General features: G+C 43.8%; 1 protein-coding gene across 1 annotated transcript in view; it reads right to left on the bottom strand.

Annotated features, from left to right (window-relative positions):
- Nucleotides 1-764: 764 nt before the first annotated feature.
- Nucleotides 765-23,315, bottom strand: part of PPP2R5A (protein phosphatase 2 regulatory subunit B'alpha) — a 44,351-nt gene continuing 21,800 nt past the window's right edge. Inside the window, exons 3-13 of the mRNA XM_061348384.1 lie at nt 19,286-19,387; nt 15,132-15,224; nt 12,683-12,813; nt 12,519-12,578; nt 11,170-11,278; nt 8,691-8,744; nt 5,118-5,168; nt 4,144-4,263; nt 3,932-4,059; nt 2,262-2,363; nt 765-1,350 (exon numbers count right to left, since the gene is read on the bottom strand). Coding sequence (XP_061204368.1) covers nt 1,218-1,350; nt 2,262-2,363; nt 3,932-4,059; nt 4,144-4,263; nt 5,118-5,168; nt 8,691-8,744; nt 11,170-11,278; nt 12,519-12,578; nt 12,683-12,813; nt 15,132-15,224; nt 19,286-19,387 — 1,083 coding nt within the window. The 3' untranslated portion in view covers nt 765-1,217. The remainder of the gene's footprint in view (nt 1,351-2,261; nt 2,364-3,931; nt 4,060-4,143; nt 4,264-5,117; nt 5,169-8,690; nt 8,745-11,169; nt 11,279-12,518; nt 12,579-12,682; nt 12,814-15,131; nt 15,225-19,285; nt 19,388-23,315) is intronic.

Here is a 23,315-nt window from a genome sequence, read left to right as displayed (position 1 = left end):
CTGAAACCCAGCAGCCTTCACCTCCCTCCAACACTCCCGTCACAGATCCTTTAGAGTTGGGTGGTTAAAAGGTGCTTTGAAAAAGCCCTTTAACTCTCCTGGTCTTTACGAACACAAAGATATGATGTACAGCACTAAATACAAACATAAAGACTTTATTGAATGCTGCTCAGTTCCCCAAAGGTCTTTCATTACAAAAGTTTTCCACACAACTGCAATTGAAGAGATTGGAATGGTACTCTGATAAAAGATGTGAAAAAACACTTGATCAAGTCAACAGACAAGACTTCTATTGTCAGCTTCCCACTGGTAAGAAACAGACTGCATTTTCTTGGAAGAAAACAAGGAACTGTTTATTGACATCTTTCCCTCCTTACTAAAGAATTAATAATCCCAATTTTGGTCTTGTTCTTCAGTCCATGAGATGCTAACCCTAACGCAGAGCCATCCCAGAGCACCACTCCGCAGGGCATCCTCAGGCTGATGAGGAGCATCATTGATGGGCTCTAGGGGAAGCTCCATCCTCAGCAGTAGCAGGAGGAAATCTGTAAGTAGCCCAGGGCCAGGAGGCAGCAAGAACAGGGTGGATGCACTCACTAAGGGGGAGCACTGAACCTGGTGTAGTTGCCCTTCCCTCCTTACCTTGCCTCATTCTAACATGAGCATTAGATACATCTGGCTCCAAATCCAGTCAGGACTGCAAGGACAGTGCTGTATCCCAGCTCCTGCTGCCGCTGCCAGGGGCACACACCGAGTATCTCGAGTTACTGGTTACGTACCTTGGTTCTATTTGAGAAAATACAGCACAACTAGAAGCCTTTTCTATTGCCTTAACCAAAGTATGCAGCGATGTGAAAAGCACATAGAAAAAACAAGGAAAAATGTGTACAGAGCAAACTCTACCACCTATGTGCAACACAATCAGAAATTCAAGTCATAATTCTCACCACTCCCGGAAGAATTTCACTCATTAAAGGATGCTAATTCAGGCCTAGGAAACGTTGGAGGTGACAGGATACCGATAATCAGACAGGTTTACAATATGCTGTGGTATGACATCACTTAACTGCTGTATTGCAACTCAGATCTTTACGTTTGCCAGAGGGAAATAAAAGTGGCTGCTGCTGTTATACTGATGAGGTTTCTCTTGCAAATCCTTACGTATCTCAAAAGGGTACAAAAAGTGTGTGTCTGCCGAGCCGGGGCGCCCGGCTCCGTTACTTGGCACTTGTGCTGTGTGCGTTGAGCACAGTGTGGGAGCTGTTCTGCTTCTCTGCCATCGCCTTCTTCAGCTTTAACTCCTCCAGCTTTCTCCACAGCTCTTCACGTTCCAACTCTTTCTTTTTCTCTCTGCAAAGAGCGAGGGATCAGTTTCAGATGTGCCTGCAGTGCCATGTGGAGACACAGTTACTTAAACCCCAAGATCCACATCTCATAGAATGGCTTGGGTTGGAAAGGATCTTAAAGCTCCTCCAGTTCCAACCCTCAGCCTAGACCATGTCTACTAAGGCTCTAACCAACCTGGCCTTGAGCACTGCCAGGGTTGGGGCAGCCACAGCTTCTCTGGGCACCCTGTGCCAGCGCCTCAGCACCCTCACAGGGAAGAGCTTCTGCCTTAGATCTAACCTGAACTCCCCCTGTTTCTGTCTGAACCCATCACCCCTTGTCCTATGGCTGCAGTCCCTAATGAAGAGCCCCTCTCCAGCATCCTTGTAGGCCCATAATTCCTCCTGGTTTTCTCCAAAGCTGTTTTTAATGTCAATTAGTTTCCTCTGTTAAAAAGCGAGTGCATGAACTGATAACCATTAGTGGTAAAACTTTTAACTTAGCTCCAGCAAACCCACAGAACTGCTGTAGCGTGGCTCTGCACAGATGACTGCCAGCCTAAGGAGGTTCTTTACATGCAAACGAATGGAGGGACTACACATCTTTGGGGCAGGACAGAGAGTGTGCTGCATGCCACCTCCCTACCGCAGCAGCTCTGCATAGCAGGTCAGCAGCAGGAGGGAGAACTTTGAGCTATGAAGCATTCTCCAGCTCAGCTGTTCTCAGACCCAGCACCAGGCAGCCCCTAACAGCCAGGCCTGGTGTGACCCCTTAAGGAGAGCGTGGGCTCTCTGCCCCAGTGCAGGACAAGCTGGGTCCTGCCTGCTGCAACCTCCCCGTGCTGGGTAGCACCACATCAGAACAGCCCCAGCCACACCAGTTAAGCTCCATTTCTTCTCATCAACACGTGTTTGGAAGCACTGGTCAGTATGTACCTTTGTCTTTCTGCCTTGTACGAGCTTGTGAGCTCATCGAAAAGCTTGCCATTCATTTCCATCAGGGTTTTCAGCACGTTGTACACCAGTGCCACGATGGTTCTGCAACAGAAGGAACATGACTGTGAGCATGACTCAACACAAGATGTGCTTTGGTAAACAAGTGCTCAGTTTCTGGTTTGGACGCTGAGCTTCCTATGGAAGATTCCACTGAAAGATCAGTGAATTTGGGACACAAAATCCTCAACCATCACTTCCTCTGGAAATTAACAAGTTGCCCATTTAAACATGCTCGTTTTACCTTAAAATCCCAATTCTTGTCATGTTTTTCCTCACCAGCAGTTCAGCAGCACTGAGTGCAAGGCTGTGGAGCAGGGAAGCCTTGAGAAAGGAGTGAAAGAACCACCTAAGGAAGCAGCCAGAGGTCCAGGTTTGCCTTTTCCATGCTCTCTGTCCACTGTAGCACTATGAAATCTCCCAGCTGCACATCAGAGGCCTTATCCCCTCATTCAGAGCACACCTCTGCACTGAGCCCAGCCACACACCCGGCTTTGAACAGGGGCTTTCATATGGGTTGAAGACAAAACTTACTCAGGGTGTTGGCTTTCTGAGAGGAAAAGCTTAGTTTTGAGCCAGTAGCTAAGGCCATATCAGACAGACAGGTAGGAGCATGTCTCTATGCCCTCCAAAACACATTAAACCCCAAACTTTCTTCCCCAGACTTCCTCATCCTCAACATACACAATGATCCTGGGTCTCCCCCTTTCTTCATACAGAGCAACTTCCAGCTGCAGTCAGGAAAAGAGGGACATCCTTCCCATTTGTTGAGATCCCAAGTATTATCAATGCTCCAAGAACTCGTTTCTATTCAGGCCTAGCTGATACCTGTGCAGCTACACACATCACCTGCACAGCTCCAGAATGACTTCAGAGCCTCCAAGGGCTTAAAGCAGGGCCCCAGGTTCACTCTGGAGTTGTGGGGGTACCTGCCTACCCTGGCTTTGGAGCTTTGTGTGAGCTTTATGAGTTCGTATGACCTTTGTATGAGTTCCACCTCCTGCAGATGGACTTGCAGCTCAATGCAGGATGCTGGACAGGAGCAAACTTGCTCTTTAGTATTTCAGTGGGATTACTGCTTCTTTCAAACACGATATAAAATCACTAGTATTTAACTTCTGGCATTAAATGTAAGCTGAAGCAGTCACTCCTTTCTCACTAGCACCCTTTATAGGGGTAGGCATTGCTCTTCTCTGAGTGTATCCTGCCCCCTTCTTATCCCACTGGGCAGCAATAACTTCTTATGGAGACACTGACAGGAGTTTGTTGAGCTCAAGTAGGAAAGGACAGCAAAGCATAAATACAGCAAAAGCATCCTTTGGAAATGATATTGGTCTAAGGAATAGTAATTTGCATTTTTCATTAAGGTGTAAGATGAAATGTGATTACAGGATGAAGAGCAGCATCCCGTTTCCTCGTACTTTCCCAGGTCTCCATCCTAACATTGCAGAATAGTGAACCCATGCTATTGCCAAAACCATTTAGCACCCATCATCTCAGTGAGCTCATCTGATTTAAGTCAAAACAAAGTCATATTTACAAGCTGCTCAGCCAAACCTGACCCAGCAGCCAACTGATTTATGGTACCAGAGCTGGACTTAAACATTACGTACGGATTCCAATGTTCTTTGGAAATCTTGTACAAACTGCCAAACATAATGGGGAGGATTTTATCAATGTTCTCCTCGATCAGGCTGAGGATATATTCATTATTCCAGAAGTATAAAGCTCTTTCCGCAACCTGGAACACAAAGTTTAGGAGTCAGCAGCCACAAAAGGGGAGTTACTGCAAGTTCTGCATTTGCTTTTAATAGTCTTTTTTTACCTGAAAATGGGAACTTGACACACACTTGGATATTTGCTTAAATAAAGGCTCTTCTATCTTTTTGAACTGAGTCGGTTCTATTACATCTAAGATTTCTTCAATTTCACCTAAAAACATGACCTGTTGGTATAAAAGAAAGACATCAAAAAGCACGAGAGTGTTTTATGTCACCTCTGTCAACAGAACCAAGCCAAACAAGCTCATGCATCAGCTCAGGAATCCTGCCAAGAGCTGTGTGTCAACCTGTAACTGTTTGTGTCAGACAGCCACGGGCTCTGGAAGAGCAGCATTTGATGTCTTCAAGCCTGGCTGCAGGGATTTCTGCCACCAGAGCTCTCCAAATGGGCTTAGGAAGTGAGGAATAGTTCATTCCAGGTTTAAATTACAACCAGCACTAGGGTGAGTGCCACGGGAGACTTTATGAGCACTCACATGAAGAGGGACAACGGCATTAAGGGACCCTGCTCTTTAAAAGAGCTGTCAGGGGGTGGGATCTGGTGGCATCAATCAAGCTCCTGATCTTCAAACTCATTTTGACTACATAGAAGAAAGCAGGAAAGAAGAATTTCCCAACACCATTGACAGCTGTGTTTGTACTATGGAAAAAGAACATGCACTCTTCACCAGACACCTGCTATCTCAAGTGCATCAGTGTCACGTTGCAAATGACTACCTCCAACCTGCTCTTCACCTAGTAAGAGACTTCTCACATCAAAACGGTTTCTCTATAGGGTATCTTTATTAGAGTACAACCAATAACATGGTTTAACGTGGTAACACCACGCTAAGAACACACACACAAAAAGCCTGCACCGAGTTCACATGACAGCACCTCAAGCAGCTCCAGGAAGAGCAAGATTGCTGCAGGGTCCCCCTGGGAAGCAGAGCAGAGGTACCTGCCCCTGCCCCGCTGCCCTGCACAACAGAGCAGGCACCGCACCACACCACCACCAGAAACAAGAGACAAAACCAACCTCTTTCTGACTGCACGTTTTTGGCCAAAATTTGAGCAGTCCTCTGATGACCTACATTAAGAACACAGACAGGTTAAAAGCAGAACAAGTTTCGATGACATACTGGAGAGGATTTAAACAAAACAAAAAAATCACCCCAAAAGAGTTTGGTTTTCCTCTTTTCCTTACCCAGAGGCTGAATGAAAACTGAATACAGGTAAATGTAGCTCCACTGAAAACAAATACTGTGCTGTCTCATTTAATATTCATCAGGTTTAGGTTATCTGGGTAATTCAGACCCTGATCACTTCACAGGTCCTTGGTTATCTGGTCACACTCCATGCCCTTAGGCTGCAGCACCTCCCCTATGGAGACAGGCTGAGAACACTGGGGCTGTTCAGCCTGGAGAAGAGAAGCTGCGTGGAGACCTCAGAGCAGCTTCCAGTGTCTGAAGGGGGCTACAAGGATGCTGGAGAGGGGCTCTGCATCAGGGACTGCAGCCATAGGACAAGGGGTGATGGGTTCAGACTGAAACAGGGCAAGTTCAGGTTAGATCTAAGGCAGAAGCTCTTCCCTGTGAGGGTGCTGGTTTTTGCCATGTTGATGTTTTTCCCCAGCTCCCAGCTGTTCTATTCACACGTCTGGGTACTGTCAAGGTGGCTTTCCAGAGATGAGCCTGGATCAGGCAGTTCTACCCAGCTGGCTGAATGGTGCAGGCAGCTGCAATGCCATCACCAGTGCCTGATGCAGGAGCAATCAGCCCCAAGGATGACAGTTTTGCCTTTGTCTGTGAAGGGGAGGAGAAATGTGACGCTCCCCCATTTCACTGCCATCACCTGATGGGGCAAGCCTTCACTCCTTCACTTCTATAAATGAATGACGTTTGTTTCTCTGGAGTCATGACCTGAAGCAGTCTATGTAAATCCACTTTAAATCCAGGGCCATTGCACCGCTGGTTAGCTGGTAACAGAATGACTCTGGGATATATGATTGAGATCTTGTGTTTTCAAGAACAAAGCCCAACATTTACAGGTATCATAGCTCATTCTGCCAGCATCCCACCCTTTACAATGAAAGCAAGCCAAAAAACTTCAGACAAGCACATTTGCCAAAGCAAAGCTGTGAGAAGCCACCAAACACCCCAACTGGAACATGAATTTACTGCTCTTGAAAGCATACAACTGAGACCGCTGGAAGAGCCCAGTCTCCAGCACTTGATATTGTAAGAGGGCTGAATATACTTTGCTACAGAGACGCATACTCTCAATAATGTGATCAGAGTATAAGAGGGCAGACCTCAACAAGATACATACTTCTTGCTCCTCAGAGAGGGTATCAGCCTCCAGCTTGACTATGCTATATATTAAAAAGCTTACATATGCTCATTTATGTTCAAAGATTGCATTCAAAGGAACATTCAACATGAATGCAGAGCTGAGATCTTGCTGCTCATACTATGCAGAACTCCTAAGTTTAATGTTCTTTCCTGAGCTCACCAAATGACTTACATCGGTAGGCACTGCCTAGAAGCCTGATGTACAAGAACCACATGGTTAGCCCCACTCCTTCAATGTAAAGGCCATTGCACTGAGCAGGGTTAGGTGACTTTTCTTGTCAAAGAAAGGGAGCTTGCTCTCTGCAAACATCAGGATTGACCTAAGGCAGCCTCCCATAGCTACAAAAGCATGCACTGAATGTCCTCTAAACTGACCCAGAGTGACAATCCCTGCCAGAAAAATAACAGGAAGGTACTTGTGAAGGCAGCCTCTGATGGGCTCCTTAAAATATCCCTTGACCTAAAGCCAAAGAAAAACTTCCACATGCTCTCTTCTCATCAGTTGCCCCAAGATGTAACATTGGCTTGTCAAGCACTGCAGAACGTCTGAGCTTTGCTTTCTTATCTGACCAACTTCTATTCCTTTATAAAGCCAGTTCTGCTCAGAGTAATGGCCAAAGCAAGCACAGGCAGTGACTCTGCAGTGAGTTAACCTTCCCTGCTCTGAATTTATCTTTACTGATCAAGAGGCAGCCATAACCATCTGTATCATCCAGATGGAGCCTCAGAATTGCACCATGGCACTCCTGTTTCAAAAGCACTGCCTTCTTCACTGTCAAATGGGCTTGGATCCTGCACCACAGCTCTGTGAATTCGGATCAATTCATTCAGTTTCACAGGTCTCCATGTAATACTGCCCATTTTCTGCTCACATGTCAGCTGTCAAGATGCCTGGGTGGTTTATCACTTGGCTTAAGGAATAAGGCTCACACAATTCTCTTCCCCTTACCCTATCCAACAAATGAAGCATATTGACCAGTGTAGCTGGCAACACTGCAGTGCAGGGGGAAAGAAAGTGCTTCAAGGAGACCAGGCACATTTACAGTCAGGTCAGCCACCTTCTACCACCTACAGAGCAACTTTTCTGATAGGAACACCAATACTTAATACATGCAGGGATAGGAAAAGGGGAAGCCACTTGAAACTGAAAGAGAATGGATTTAGATTAGATCTAAGGCAGAAGCTCTTCCCTGTGAGGGTGCTGAGGCGCTGGCACAGGGTGCCCAGAGAAGCTGTGGCTGCCCCATCCCTGGCAGTGTTCAAGGCCAGGTTGGACACAGGGGCTTGGAGCAACCTGCTCTAGTGGAAGGTGTCCCTGCCCGTGGGGAGGGGGTTAGAACTGGATGACCTTCAAGGTCCTTTCCAACCCAAACCATTCTATGGTTAATGGCTGTGCAGAAAACAAGCTTTCACTGCAGTGCCAGTGAAGATCCACACTGTTCCCACTGAGCTGTTCATCTGCTTTTTCTAATGCTGAAAAGCATAAGCTTTTCATTTTCCTGTTACAAAAAGGGATTTAAATATCAATTTATCAAAGGATTTAAACATCAGCATACCCCTAATGGAAAGGTTTCCAAGTGCCCAACTAAACCCAGTTTTTGTTGTGGCTGCTCTGACATCAGCCCTTGTCCCCATGAGCTGCTGCACTGCCCCGAGCCTGCCTGCACTCTTCTTTGCAGGCATTGCCAAAGCCCCAGCACAAAGAAGTGCTGCAAACCCCTTTGAGCTGAGCTGTCAGTGTGGATCACAGAGATTCAGCCTGGCAAGAGCCTGAAGCACCTGTACAGCTGCTGAGAAGCACCCCGGGAACTGAAGGGACAGCACAGGAACATTCAGAAACCAGAGTCCTTCCTGCCTACATGAAGTGCTGTTTTTCTTTCCAACTTTTATTTTGGGATTGTTTATTCCCTAAAATATTTCAGCTTCATGCAGCGGCTGCACACAAGCCACCAGCACCAAGAATACTGGGATTCTAGTTGTTACCAGGAGGGAAGACAGTTGTTACAGGCTTTCTCATACGAGGTGATCTGCATGATAGCAGTGGTTTGAACGTCGAGCTACATTTGTGCCTTACCTTGGTCATAGCTTGAGAGGTAACTGCCCTTTCAAACCCTGTTCTACAGTAAAAACACCCCCTCCAACCAGCTCTGGCTCATGAAGGCAGCACAGACAGCATTGCTCTGCAACTGCAGCAACTTACACCGCATATTTAGGTGAAAGTAAAAACAGAAACCCATCCAACTGAAAAGCACACTTACAGGCTCTGTTAAAGTTGTATCTTTTTCCAGGAACTGTACAACACAATAGGCGAGCTGGAATGGAAGGCAGATGAGTAGTTAGTTTAAACAGACACTGTTTAGACATTGCAACGTAACTAAATATCACAGCTTATAATGGAAGCACTTAAGATCGGGGCAAAGGGGGGCCCAACCCAAACCCCACCATACAGTCATTTTGAGTTCTTACAAACTAAACAGAACAGCAATTACAGCAGCAAGATATACAGGCCTGCTCTATCTTACTAAAGCTTTCTGCATACCAAACCCCTTCTTTTCTTTTCCCCTCCCTCCCCCCATCCTGGAAGAAAATCCCTTTGAAGCTTGACAGATATTTCCCCAACTCAAATCCAGTATCAAGACAGACCTTCCCTCAACGTATTATGTTAAATATCTATAGTAAGATACATTTCCTGTATTAACATTGCAAAACTGTAATTTCAAGATAAAAAAGGTGGTATTTTCAGTCAAAAAAAGGAAGTTTTGTAACAGGTCTGACTGAGCACACATTGCTGGAGGTCTAGACCAGCACACAACAGCTGGCAGCGAGATTACAGGCAACAGCACTGGAAGGTGTTGCATGGCCACAAGAGATGAGGCAGCCGAGCAGCCTGTCCTGAGCAATGGCCAGCAGCAAACACCCATGAAGAGTGTCTGAAGGAAGGGAAGCAAAATGTCATCAAGTTCCCAGCCTCCAGTGAGTCCTGCCCAGGAAAGTCTTCTTAGGCCAAAGTGCGATACTGGGTTATCTAATTCTTGTTTAGTTACTCAGCACATAGTCAAGTGCAACAAACCAAACTCAACCACAGCCAAGCAACAAACCAACCATGCCTCTGCCCAGTACACAAACCATACAAGAACCCTATCCCTGAAGTAGTTACAATGCCAGATTCCATTAACACTGAGTTTAAGCAGTCACAGTCTTTTTCATCTCACAGTATGAAGCAAAGACAAAGGCTATGGACATGTACTACACTGATATTGCTATACTTAGGATGCTTGAATTCAAGCATCACCTTTCTCTCTTTTTTTACTCTGTTATCCCAAAGCTGATAATTGCAATTCTGTAATTACAATTCTATAATTACAGCAGGTCTAATTTATTTCTGTTACCCTTAGGCTAAGGATGCATACGTGTAGCTTCAACAAATAATAAATGTCACACTTTAATCTCACAAAATCCCATTCCATGTATTGTGCAGTAATGCTCTATTGTTCACAGACACAAAGACTCAAGCTTAATTCAGCTTTAAGGCTTTAACTTTTGAGAATAGGCTAAACCTGTACTGTACAAAGCAAGCAGACCACCCCTGCCTGCACAGCTGATGTGGTGCTGGTCTCCACCTCCAGGATAATACCAACCCAGAAACACTCAGTGCTGGAACTGCATGGGGAAATAGTGCTTTATGAAGGCAGGGGGGCATAGCCTGGTCAGCAAACCAAATGATACTTTGGGTACGTTCAGTACAGCTGAATTAATAGGACTCTTTCAGGTAGTGATGAACGTAACGTGATGTTAAACACACCACAGCAAAGAGGCCAGCTGAGAGGACCTTTGGCAAGCCACTGGTCCCTTCCATATCACCGACTCATTCAATGGAGCAGCCTACTGCACAGCAATAAGCCAGAAAGACAAGTGATTTAATTAACTTAAAACTTTATAGGAGAACCAGGAATGAACTCGAGCTCTGACTCAATCCTGATTGTAACTCTACAGTCATAATGACTTTGCTTTAATTAGGAACTCATTTCCTTGTATCATTGGCCTACAAGGAGCTGTATCAGTGAGTTAAGTTAACAAAGCAAGTTTTTAATTAGCCACAGCAGAACTGCAAGTCTGCATCAAATGGATTCAATACTCAAGTGCCATATGTCTGAAAAGGACACAGGTTATTCCTCAAATAAAAAGCTGAATGTCTGTGCAAGTATAAGAATGGAAGGCAAATGAACTGCAGCATTCTGACAATGTGTCAGGATCTACATAATTCCTAGCTGGATTGATCCAGAGAGCTATTAGCCATCTCTGCCATTTATATTCAACATTCTCCTCCCCTCCCTGTCACTGGTATGGCTTTAGAAATACAAAAGCACTTCTTAAGTACATACCTGGCCATCCTCGAGGTTCCTTTATGCACAGCATTTAGGTTACACAAAGGAATTGACAACAGCACAAGGTCCTGGGATTAAATGAAGCTCAAAGTGTGACAATACAAGCCAGCAAAAAAGCTTCTCACTTCAGTTGATGTGACTTTGACTCACTGTTACGTTCTTTCACTTTCAATATATGCTAAATACTATCTCAAAAGTAACATTTAGACGTAAGATCTTTAAGGTTATTTTTAAGAGTGACCAAATTTGCAAATATTTTGGGGTATTGACAGAACAACACATTCAGATTTCCTTAGTTTCAAATGCAACTACAAAACTCCCCCCCAACTCATAATAATAGGCAAAAGCTTACCTGTGCATGGAACAAAGCTAATCCCTTTGCAGTATGCATGGGAATCAGAACTTTCATAAGGAACTGTTTGTGTTCTGCTTTCAGTGGCAGTGCAAAGCCATTGATAATACTGAAAACAGGAATAAGCAGGGTTTATTTTTGATGAAAACCTATTTTTCCCAGCAAGTCAAGAATTTATGTCAATTCAAGAGATGCCCCATGTCTGATTCCATTTCTAAACCCGGTTATTTTGAAGGCATAAAACAGCTCTACATATGCATAACCTTTAAAGTGTTGGTATCATGAGAGTTTAGACTTTTAGCAGGAATACCCAAGAACCATAGCAGGAGTCAAATACTACACGTTAGATGAGCTGAAGCATTTTGATTGGGACCTTGACTAAGTAAAACCGTCCACAGTGAGCCTTGCTGTCTTTAAAGCTGAGACAGATGCATGAGGAAGCTGACCCATTCCACCCACAACCACAAGCCCCTTGCAGAGAAGGAGACATTGTGTCATATGGTTTGGAACTATTTTAACAGTGCAGGTTGAGGCTATTGAACAGCCCTCCCCTCCAAAAACAACATTCAAAAGTTCTCATTGATTCAGTAACCTCGTTTCTAAGCGTTGAGCAAAAATCCTTCAGGAAGAGGTTGGGGTTTCTCTTCTCCCTACGTCATAGATAAATCTGAGAAAATGAGGGCATTCCTGTCATTTGCTTTTCATGACAATTTGTTCCACAACAAATTGGTTGCATTTTGGTTGGATTTGTTTCACAATGGCTGGATTTTCAGTTAGACCAGTAATAAAGTAAAATGTGTGTGCTAGTTCTGGAAACACAGTAGAATATTACCATAAGAACCTTCAAAGTTAAAGATTTGTATTAGTGAAATAAGGTCAGAAGATGATAACTCAAACCCCACCCCCAGCACTTATAAGGCTTTCCTGAATAGAATTTAAAGAAAACCAGCCTGCTGAAGATTAAAGCATTTCATTCAGCATGAGGACAAAAGTTAACATTGGTTTTTGGAATCCAGGAACAAGCGGAGTTGGAACTGGATGATCTTAAGGTCCTTTCCAACCCTAACTATTCTCTAATTCCATATAGAAGACAAGGAAGAGTAGATATTCCTGACAAACAAGGAGCCTTGAGAAATATTTTGCCAGGCACCTGTAAAACTTGCCCCAAACCAGAGTAACTTATACTCTATACTTTCATTTGATATTCACATGGTAACCCAGATGCGGTATTAGATCAGTGACTGCACTTCATTGCTCATTACCGTAGTATTCCTCTTCCCCTCCATTCCCAAAGCAAGAAAGCAGAAGCAAACACCCATGACATTTTGTATTTGTCAGATCAAACTTACCTTCCTAATATCTCAAGGAGTTCAGCAACACCATTGAAGTGCTCTGTTTCATATATAAACCTGTTACAAAAAGAGACATCAAAATAGAGGATCAGAGATCCCAAAGAACCCATAAAGGCAAGATACAATATTCCTCAACCTAGTCCCACACACGCAGAGCATACCTGAGGAAAATGTTGTTGATCTGTTTCCTGATGAATGCTCTTAAACCGAGGAATTTCCCGTAGATTCGATGAAGAACTGTCTTTAGGAAATCACGTTCTCGTGGGTCTTCACTATCAAAGAGCTCCAACAACTTGAAATATGAAACTGAGATGTATTACTTCTGAAGGACTTCAATTTTGTTATGTTAGAACCAATTCAAGTGTTAACTTTCATTTACAAGCTGGCATCAGAAGTATCAGTTTAACCTAAAATCACTTTTAGGTCAATACTGTATCTTCAAAAGCAGATTTTTAATAAAGCTGCTTATTAAAAAGGAAACCAGCAGCTTCATTCCCTTCAGAAGCCTGTATACAACAGACAAAGCAATTCCAACAACTATTACACTATCAAAAGGAAAATTAAGAATGAGATTATCAGACTTTAGGGGAAGTGGTTTAGACTTAAGTGAACCAAGTGGTACTGCTCATCTCAGAACACTACTTGTGTTGAAGGCTAAGCAAAACCATTCCCGTAAGAGAAATGTAACAATTAATAATTTAATATCGAGGGGGTCATAAAAGAAGCATAAGATCCATCCCTATTAACCAATTCTCTGTTAATACAGACTAAATGCCACAAGCAGCTAAGAAGATTTCCCACCCATTGTTTTCTTGTAGAAAGTCTGCCAAGGAAAGACCATACCCACTCGAAGACATCAAAAGATATTCCCATCCCACTACAGACCATTATTGTAGTGATTTCATTTCCCCTGCGGATCCAAGTAAGAGCACATTCAGAAACACTACCTGCACTATGCAGGTTAGTAACTTATCTCAAGCAGTCCTCAGCCTCTGCTCAGTGTGGGTCTGTGGGCTCAGGTATGCCTACAGCAAGCAGCAGAAGGGACTGGGAACAGTTGTTCAGGCTCATTTTTATATTTAGAAGGAATTTCTCAAGGTCACTACTACACCTAATCATCCCCCCCATATATATCTATACATAGATAGATATCTCAGTTCATTGCACTGTCTTGTACTATACAGAAAGATCAAGTGGAAGGTCAGGAATTGAAACACTGCAATTGGGCTTTTAAGAGCAACAGGTCAGTATTGGATACCTACAGCCAAAAGTTGTGCAGCTTCAGGCCCAAGTTTTTGTGGGAAAGTTGAACAAAACAGAAAAGAAGGTAACGCTTCTAACCAAAACCAGTAAGGCCAAACAAGTGGAAATTAAATGCAGCCACTGAAGGAGGGGAGGGAAAGGGCCCATCTATGTTTTTACTCTTCATTGCTGTGCTGGCCTGCCAGATAAAAAAGATACTGAGATACTGAGCTTTTCCTTAACAAACAAGTATTTTGACATGGTAAAAGAAAATCCCCACTGAGTAACCCTGGACAAAAGTTGTTATGGTATTCTACAGCCCAATTCCCTGAGAAGTTGCATGTAATATGAAGTCTCACTTCACTTTCTAGCTCAGAATGACTTTGCAAGGTAAAGCATGATTTTCCTGTGTACTTTCTTCCTTGATTTTCCTTCTCTGGTTAACACACAATATTAAAGAGAATGACACTATCTAGTTACAAGTTCGCAGATGTTGGAACACATTTCACGTCCAATAAGTACATGAAGTTTTCCCATGATAAATCTATGACAAAACAAACATAAAAGCACTACAAAAATTCAATTAGCACATTGCTGATTTGACCAGAAGTAACAAATCATTAAGAACACAACCTGTATCTACAAATTACAACTATCTTACATTGCAAAGCACTGAAGTTGATAGTTGAAGACAAAGTGTTTCTGAAGCCAGTGATTAGATCTCGACTGTCAGAAACCGCTGCTGAACAACTAAAACTTAACCCTGTGTCAATGTGAAACCTCCACTTTCTTAAGGACATGTCATAACGACACAGAGCTGTTGGAGCAAGTCCAGAGGAGGCCACCAGGACGCTCAGGAGCTCCAGCAGCTCCCCTATGGAGACAGGCTGAGAACATTGGGGCTGTTCAGCCTGGAGAGGAGAAGCTGCATGGAGACCTCACAGCAGCTTCCAGTGTCTGAAGGGGGCTACAAGGACGCTGGAGAGGGACTCTTCATCAGGGACTGCAGCCATAGGACAAGGGGTGATGGGTTCAGACTGAAACAGGACAAGTTGAGGTTAGATCTAAGGCAGAAGCTCTTCCCTGTGAGGGTGCTGAGGCACTGGCACAGGGTGCCCAGAGAAGCTGTGGCTGCCTCATCCCTGGCAGTGCTCAAGGCCAGGTCGGACAAGGCCTTGGGAGATGTGGTCTAGTGTGAGACATCCCTGCCCATGGCAGGGGTTGCAACTGGATGATCTTAAGGTCCTTCCCAGCCCAAACCATTCTGTGATTGTACAATTCTAACATTCTCCTTGTCTGTACAGTCCATCTGGTAAGTTAAGCTGGAGAGGTGATCTTTAACTCTGGTGGTGAGAAAACTGTGCTTACCTGCTGTACAAACTTCTGGTCAATATACCGCTTTGCAATGCTAGGCTGAAAATCCGGGCTCTCCAAAAACCTCAGGAAGAATTCATACACCAACTACAAACATCAAAATGAAGAGTCTCAAGTCAGGAAGTGCACGGTAACACAGACCTCAGGCCCACCACTACAGTGTCAGTGGGGCTATTCACATGCTTAAAAGGTCCAAAGGGAAACCAAAGCCTGACACATCACTGCTTAATCACAGCCTTTACTGGAATTTACTGAAACAGTTACAGTAAGTAGCAAGAACACTAATTCCCAGAAGAATCAAAGTTTAGTAAATAATTGACTGAAAATATCACTATTAGACAAAAAGCAAGTTTAGCTATTCCATAGTTACTTCATATTCCATAAATTCGCATTTCCTTCTGTATTAAGAATCTGTTTTCTAGAAATAAGTTACCAAACACTTTACAGCACTGAGGGTAAAATTAACTGTTCCAACACCATGAAATTCCTGAAACACGTAAGAAAAATCTGCTCAGTGTTCCTGAAATTCAGTTATAGCTGAAAACTCCAAAAATGAAAAGTCATAAAAAAAGCTGAACACCAAAACTGAAGAGTTTGGCTCAACATTAGGTTTCTATATCCTGGACACTCCAGTCAAACAACAGGACCCTCTGCAGATTTATCTTCATGCCTTTAATCCTTTATATTTTGTAGTATATTATGTCAATTGGGTTCAAGTCCCCATTTGCTATGAAACCACAATACCCCCAGATGGAAAAAGAGACAGGAGAGAGCACTAGCAAAGGCCTGAGGAAGCAGAGAGAAGCAAGAAGGCGGCAGAGCACAAGTCCCATATTTTGGGGTTTATCATCGTACTACACTGTACTAAAACAGCAGATGTGTAAAATACACATAAGGCATCTCTTAATCAAGACAGAATTGAAAGGAAACATGTTGTATGTTTAGATACATTCAGGGCTGCTTATGTTCTCAACACCTAGTTCTTAACTCCATGTTAAACTGGTTAGTAGTAATACTAAAATGCAAGTTAGATACATAACGACATCACTGACTGGACTTCTAGATACAACCCACACAGAGCCATGGTCATACCCACAGGCAGGTATCTGAACTATTACCACTCTGAGTACTTACTAAACTGAGAGTCAATACCTAAGAAATTCAGGATTATGAAGTTCACCTGAGAGAAGTGCTTGACAATAGGTACTTTTTATCTACAGCATTTGAGATGGGTTACTTACACATAGCCTCAAGAAGGGTACTGCTGTACCTGCAAAGCAGAAGCTCAGAAGCACAAGCTCCCCTTCACTCTTTCTTCCCCTCTGACAGACTGTAACCAGAGCTTTTCAGATCAGCAGTTTACATGTATACAGATCTCATGTAACAATACTGTACTAAAACCCAAGCTTCCCTGGACAGCCTTAATTTGTCTTCTTGTGCATAAACACAGTAGCTGCACAAGAGACAACATAGGGCAATTTTAAAAAGCTTAGTAACAGACAATCCAATAACGTATTACCATACTCCAGCCTCTGCCTTGGAAAGAGAGAACCCATGACTCTTTCATGTCTTCAGCAATGGCACAGACAGCACGATCAAGTGCACCCTCAGCAAGTTTGCAGGTGACACCAAGCTGAGCGGTACAGTTGATGCACCCAAGGGAAGGGATGGGATCCAGAGGGACCTGGACAAACTTGAGAGATGGGCACATGTGAACCTCGTGAGGTTCAACAAGGGCAAGTGCAAGGTCCTGCACCCGGCTAAGGGCAAACCTTCATATCAGTATGAGCTGCAGGGCACTGTCCAGTCCCACACATGCTTGAGGAAGTGTATTCAAACCTGACAGGATACATAGGAGGAGCCAGCAGAATTGTTGTGGGACAGAGCACCTTTTACAAGTGAAGACTAAATGGGTATGGTTTGTTTTCCCAAAAGGACAGGGGAAGGGGAGGACAATTGTGGCTTCTTTCCATAAATAAATGCAGGGACTGCAATAAATATCAAGCAGAACTAAGTTAAAGCATGGCGCTGTAACATCTTGGTACAAGCTGTCCAAGATTAAGTTTAGGTATCAACTACAATGGCATCCAATGGAACATCTCATCTGTAAAACAGACCAAGTCAATATTAATCCAAGATGCTCCATACTTGATGACAACTTAAACTGTCACATGTCTCATTTCTGCTAAGGGAGAATACGCACTAATAACCTTCAGGATGCTTCAGAGAAACACATGCATGTCCAGAATTATGACTGCTGCTACTGCTCTTAAAGAGCTTTCAAATAGCATGCTCAAAAATCCAGTTTCTGAGCTGTAGCACAGGGAAGTTTTGTGCACTGCAGGAGTACTTATGCAGTTCTGATGTGTACAGAATTGTCAGGCTTCCTGATAATCAGTACCACTGCTCCTACAGCAGGTACAGCTGGTAAAAGGCATCAAATAACTTTGGAAATCCTTGGGAAATCCATGAAGCTTTACCTTGGGCATTTGAGGAAGCAGGCTGCAACGGCCACTTCTGGATAATCAGCTTCTCCCTTCTCCTGAATAATGATGTTTGCAAACTTAAAATCATAACTATCACTAGAGACTACAAGGGACCTACAAGGATGCTGGAGAGGGACTCTTCATCAGGGACTGTAGTGACAGGACAAGGGGTGATGGGTTCAGACTGAAACAGGGGGAGTTCAGGTTAGATCTAAGGCAGAAGCTCTTCCCTGTGAGGGTGCTGAGGCGCTGGCACAGGGTGCCCAGAGAAGCTGTGGCTGCCCCATCCCTGGCAGTGTTCAAAGCCAGGTTGGACACAGGGGCTTGGAGCAACCTGCTCTAGTGGAAGGTGTCCCTGCCTGTGGCAGGGGGCTGGAACTGGATGCTCTTAAGGTCCTTTCAAACTCAAACCATTCTATGACTTCATGAGACAAGAATGGATTCTATCCACAACTGATACTGACTGCTTTTACCTAAAACCAGAAAATAAGAGACAGGTATGTTGAACCTCCTTGAGTTTAACTGAAGCATTACCATTGGAAATACTAGATCAGGGGAGAACTGTTGGATTTGGTCATTTTGGTTCTCAAAATTGGTTTGCTTGGGTCAAAAAAAGTTATGCAATAACTCCTGTTACCTTTGGTGTTTCCATCTTCTTTCTCTCAGAGATCACTAGAATGCTACTGCTTTAAGCAACCAACTCCACCAACTCTGCAACTCCCCAGGCTTCAAAATACACAGCAGCTTTAATGCCAACCTGGTCAACCTAGTTTGGCTGTTATAAACCATCTTGCATGTTGCTTTAAAGGAACGTCTTCCAAATGTTACTCATTGTACTGAGTCTTAAGTTGTGACTACACACACTGGTAACTTACTAAGCCATTATGTAGCATGTTATTTTATAGAGAAATGCCAACAGATTCAACCAGAGAAGAATAAATATCCAAGTTCTTTTTTCTTTCTTTTCCAGAAAACTGGTACCCAACTGCCACATCAAGACAGAAATATCCATACCTCCCCTTCCCAAGCACGTCTTCAGACTATATCAAAAGTAATAATGTGGTCCGTGGAAGGGAAGAGGAGTAAGGGTTGTGCACACCACCTTCCTCCATGCCCAAAATTTGATGTTTCAAGCACCTTTGTGCTATTGGAAGGCAAATAGGAAGTTATCAGACCCAGCCTTCCACCACTCAATAGCACATAAACTGTAAAAGAAAGAGGAAAGCACAAACTGCTTCCATCATGCTGAAGCAAGGAATCTATTGCAGGATGGACCACGAGTGCAGGAGAGGGAAATCCACAATCAATGACCAGACAGCCTGGCCAAAAGTCATTTAGAAAAAGGCTACAAACCTCTTTCAGTTTCTCTTAGATAAGCCTAAAGCACAAGTGAACTGGTCCCAGAAAGCACAAGTGAACTGGTCCCAGAAAGCACAAGTCCTTTTCTACACAAAGAACTACAGTTAACTTATGACCTAAAGTGACCTAACATGTACAGTTTTACACCTGAGAGACAGGGGTATTTTGAAGTCAGATGATGCCACTACTGACTGTAAGGCACACTTTCATGGCCCTTGCACCCTTCCACCTTGTCCTGATATTAAGGTCCTTTCCTACCCAAGCCATCCTATGATTCCATGACTCTATAAAAGGATTGCATACCTGTATGTGGGGCCATGAGGCTTCAAGAGTTGGTTCATCTTCTTCTGGATCAAAATCTGGATTATCACTGGGTGGAAGTGTTCTGAAAATATTAGAACTAATCTGCAAGAGAAGAGAATTTCACTGTATCACTTTTTACGCTTGCACAGGTCACGCTCAGCAAGGTGCTGCTGTCCTCACATTACACGAAACAAAACCATAGTTAAAAAAACCAATATAACAGATAAATATTTTAATGCCCTTTTTATTAACTCCATTCCCCCCCTCCCTTCAAAACTGCTAAATCCAAACAGCCAGAAGTCTGAAACAGGCCAATGAAAATAATAAGAAAGTAGTATTTGTCTTTCAACTGGGTTACAAGTTTGGAGCTGGACACGGTCACATTTAAGATTTTTCGCTGAAACCAAGAAGGTGAAAAGAAAGTTGTAGTTTCCCCTTACAAAGAGCAATTTGCAACTCTGTCACCAAGAGCTGGTTTGACCGGCACAGGGTGCCCAGAGAAGCTGTGGCTGCCCCATCCCTGGCAGTGCTCAAGGCCAGGTTGGACACAGGGGCTTGGAGCAACCTGCTCTAGTGGAAGGTGTCCCTGTCCACGGCAGAGGGTTGGAACTGGGTGATCTTAAAGACCTTTCCAGCCAAAACTATTCCATAATTCCATATAAAACAACAAATACAGCATGACTAGCCACTAATTATTCTAACAGAGCCCTCCACGTCTAAGGCAGACAACCCCCAAAACAGCTTTCATTTTAGAGCTCTTCACTTAATTTCAAGCTCTTTCTCACTTTAAAGTAAGAACTGAAAAACTGTTTGCAATCTTTCACCTTTCATGATTTCAAGATGTTCACAGTTTGGGGCAGTCAGAAATGTATTAACAATTGTAAATGTCTGACTTAATACAGAGTAACTTTGGACAAAAACCTAAGAAAAACAGCTATCAAGTTACTTGAAGTTGGAATTGTCAAATCCAATTCAAAAGGGCAAGTTTGAAAAGGTTTCTTCAGGGGTTTTTGAAGTATACATTAGTCTGGAGAGAAGACCAATCTTTCAGATGGCAAAAGAAAAAGAAACGGCATCTCTTCTGCCAGATATAACATACTGGATTTTAAACCTCTTTAATATGAACAGAAGAGAACATAGAGTTCATTTTGTTTCTGCATTTTCGACTGGTTTTTCACTTGCAGCCCAACGTTTCCGATCATCTTCCAAACCCTTTACGCTTTTAACCAAACCTGTTTCAAACAGCTGCTAACCACCCAAGCCTATTGAGCACCACAGAAAATGCCAGTCTGCAGCAAGTGCTGCTGCACAGCTCCCAGGGAGTCTCCAAGGTGTCTGAAGAATCTGGCAAAAGGACTTGAAAAGATCCTGAAGTCAGCCAGCTGGCTCTGCACTGAGGAATCAGCTGCCTCATTAAACAAGATACAAAGCTACTGCATAAACTGACTTTTCATTTCCTCCTATGTGCCTCATCCTGTGTCATGTCACTGTCTGTACTGTTGGTACACGGTAAATCTGCAGACACCACTGCTCTGGAGTAGAGGAGCAATGATGTTCTGTATGGATGGGCCCTACAGCAGCCTCCTTGTTTACTGCACAGCAGGAGAAACCCAACCTGAAACAGTACAGTTGTCCTTTAAAGTTGTAAACACAAGGGACTGGGGGCTCTGGAACACAAGAGAAACTGGGGGGAAAGAAGGAGGAAATAGGATTCTGAGAGGTGAAGTTTAATCAAGGCCAAAACCCAAAGGTTAGTTCTGTTATTTGATATTCTTAGTAGGTATTCAACAAAACCATCAACATACAAGTCAGTCCCTTACAGAGGCTTCACCACCTCTGCTTACAAGTCTTTTGGTAACATCTCTTGAAAATGCATCCTTTTATTTCTAGAGGCATCTTGCTGAGATGACCCCGTCAACCCTTTAGCACAGAACTTCAGAGTAGAGAAAGCAACAGTTTCAAGGGCAAATCTAAGGTACTACCTACTGAAGATACTTGTGCAGCAGAAACAAAGAGCAAGCCTCTTGGCCAGATCTGTACAAAATAATGCTATGATTTTCAGAGCATCCAGTGCTTCTCATGGTATGATCAGCCTCCTGAAAACTAAGAAACCTAGAATGAACTGGGTACAATTTTTATGTACAAGCCTGTCTCCCTAAACCCAGAGTTCATTTACTTCATTATGTTTTGAATACTTTGCTTCCTGTCTCCTCTGATTGTTTCTAATGTCTTGCTAAGAGTACTGATCAAAAATGTGGTTTGGGTTAAAACCCCCATTATTTTTCCATTGGCAAATGCTTCTCTATACCCTCTTATATTATTTAAAACACCCATTTTCTTTTGTAAGCGGGGTCTTATCCCAAAATTGTGATCTGAGAAATACAGATCCTAAAAGGCTTTTACAGCTGGAAAGGTTTCCGCAAAAGCCCACCATTAGCTTCCTCAAACCTCAGAGAGTTTGGTGACAGTGACATCTGAAAATGTGCTAGTTCATGTATTAAGATACAGAAAATCCATTTTATTAAAACAAGAAAGAAAAATGTCCCTTATTATTATATTGGAGCAAGTCTAGAGGAGGCCATGAGGATGCTCAGGGGCTGCAGCACCTCCTCTATGGAGACAGGCTGAGAACATTGGGGCTGTTCAGCCTGGAGAAGAGAAGCTGTGTGGAGACCTCAGAGCAGATTCCAGTGTCTGAAGAGGGCTACAGGGATGCTGGAGAGGGACTCTTCATCAGGGACTGCAGCCACAGGACAAGGGGTGATGGGTTCAGACTGAAACAGGGCAAGTTCAGGTTAGATCTAAGGCAGAAGCTCTTCCCTGTGAGGGTGCTGAGGTGCTGGCACAGGGTGCCCGGAGAAGCTGTGGCTGCCCCCTCCCTGGCAGTGTTCAAGGCCAGGCTGGACACAGGGGCTTGGAGCAACCTGCTCTAGTGTGAGGTGTCCCTGCCCACGGCAGGGGGTTGGAACTGGATGATCTTAATGTCCTTTCCAAACCAAACCAGTCTGGGATTCTACGATTACCTGTGCACTTCCCAAGGAGTTAAGCTTCTGGAGAGACAGAAGATTCAATTCCAATTTCTGAGTGTGCAGACAGGAATAACAGATGGGCTTTGAAATGCTGAATTCCCAGCTCGTGCAAGCTGCTGGGACACTCACTTACACTGGATTTTGATATGCTGGTGGGGAGCAAGAGGAGGCTGGCAGGGACAAGGAAACTGAGGAGTCATTTACTGGAGGGACATATCTGTTACACTCCCACACCTAAAGGTTTGGGATAAAGGCTAGATAAAGGTTAGAGCTTGTAAACTTCCCAGGATGTTTTGAAACTGAACATATTCACAACACCAAACCCAGATTTGCTGTTGGCTTCAGAGTGCATGCAACTGAGAATAATTTCCAAACAGAGAAGACACTACTGTTAGATGACCAGAAAGGAGGTATTCTGGGCTACCGCTTCAAAAGTATTTAGTCAAACTCTTCCTCAGTTCTTAATTCAAAGGCTTTGGCAATGGGATTATACTGAAATCAGGTTGTGTGGGTCACCAAAAAGAATCTACAGCATGTCTTGCACATCTGCCTAAACAAAGTGGTTTGGGGGAGGTTTATGGCTTGAAGACATTGGTATAATATCCACCAGCGCTCCCTACCTCAAGATCCAAGCAGCGACAGCTACACAAACTACTATTGCATGGTACTGGCTATCATGGTAACAGAGACTATGTGAAGGGAAGGAACGGTCAGAGCCCTCCTCACCTGCACAGACCTTGCCTATGCACTGGTCAGGAACAACACTTATTTTCCTCTTGGTATTTGTAAGGGATTGTTGACTTTCCTTCCCCAAGACCTGGGCAGCTCCAAGGAAACTGGGCTGCTTCCTCCTCAAGCTGGAGGAAAGGTGTCCCAGGCCTAGACAAGGAGCTTTCTGCCACTGATGCCACTCTGGCTTTGTCAGGGAATTTCTGGAGGCTGTTCATCCTTTACTACTGGTCAGATAATAGCAGGGTTTTATTAATGCTGAATTCTACTTT

Source organism: Neopsephotus bourkii, unplaced genomic scaffold (assembly GCF_033783945.1).
Source record: "Neopsephotus bourkii isolate Nb327-2 ecotype Australia unplaced genomic scaffold, CSIRO-AGI_Nbou_v1 NB_354, whole genome shotgun sequence".
NCBI lineage: Eukaryota > Metazoa > Chordata > Aves > Psittaciformes > Psittacidae > Neopsephotus > Neopsephotus bourkii.
The sequence above is the reverse complement of the archived record's forward strand: the minus strand, read 5'-3'. Positions and strand labels throughout refer to the sequence as shown.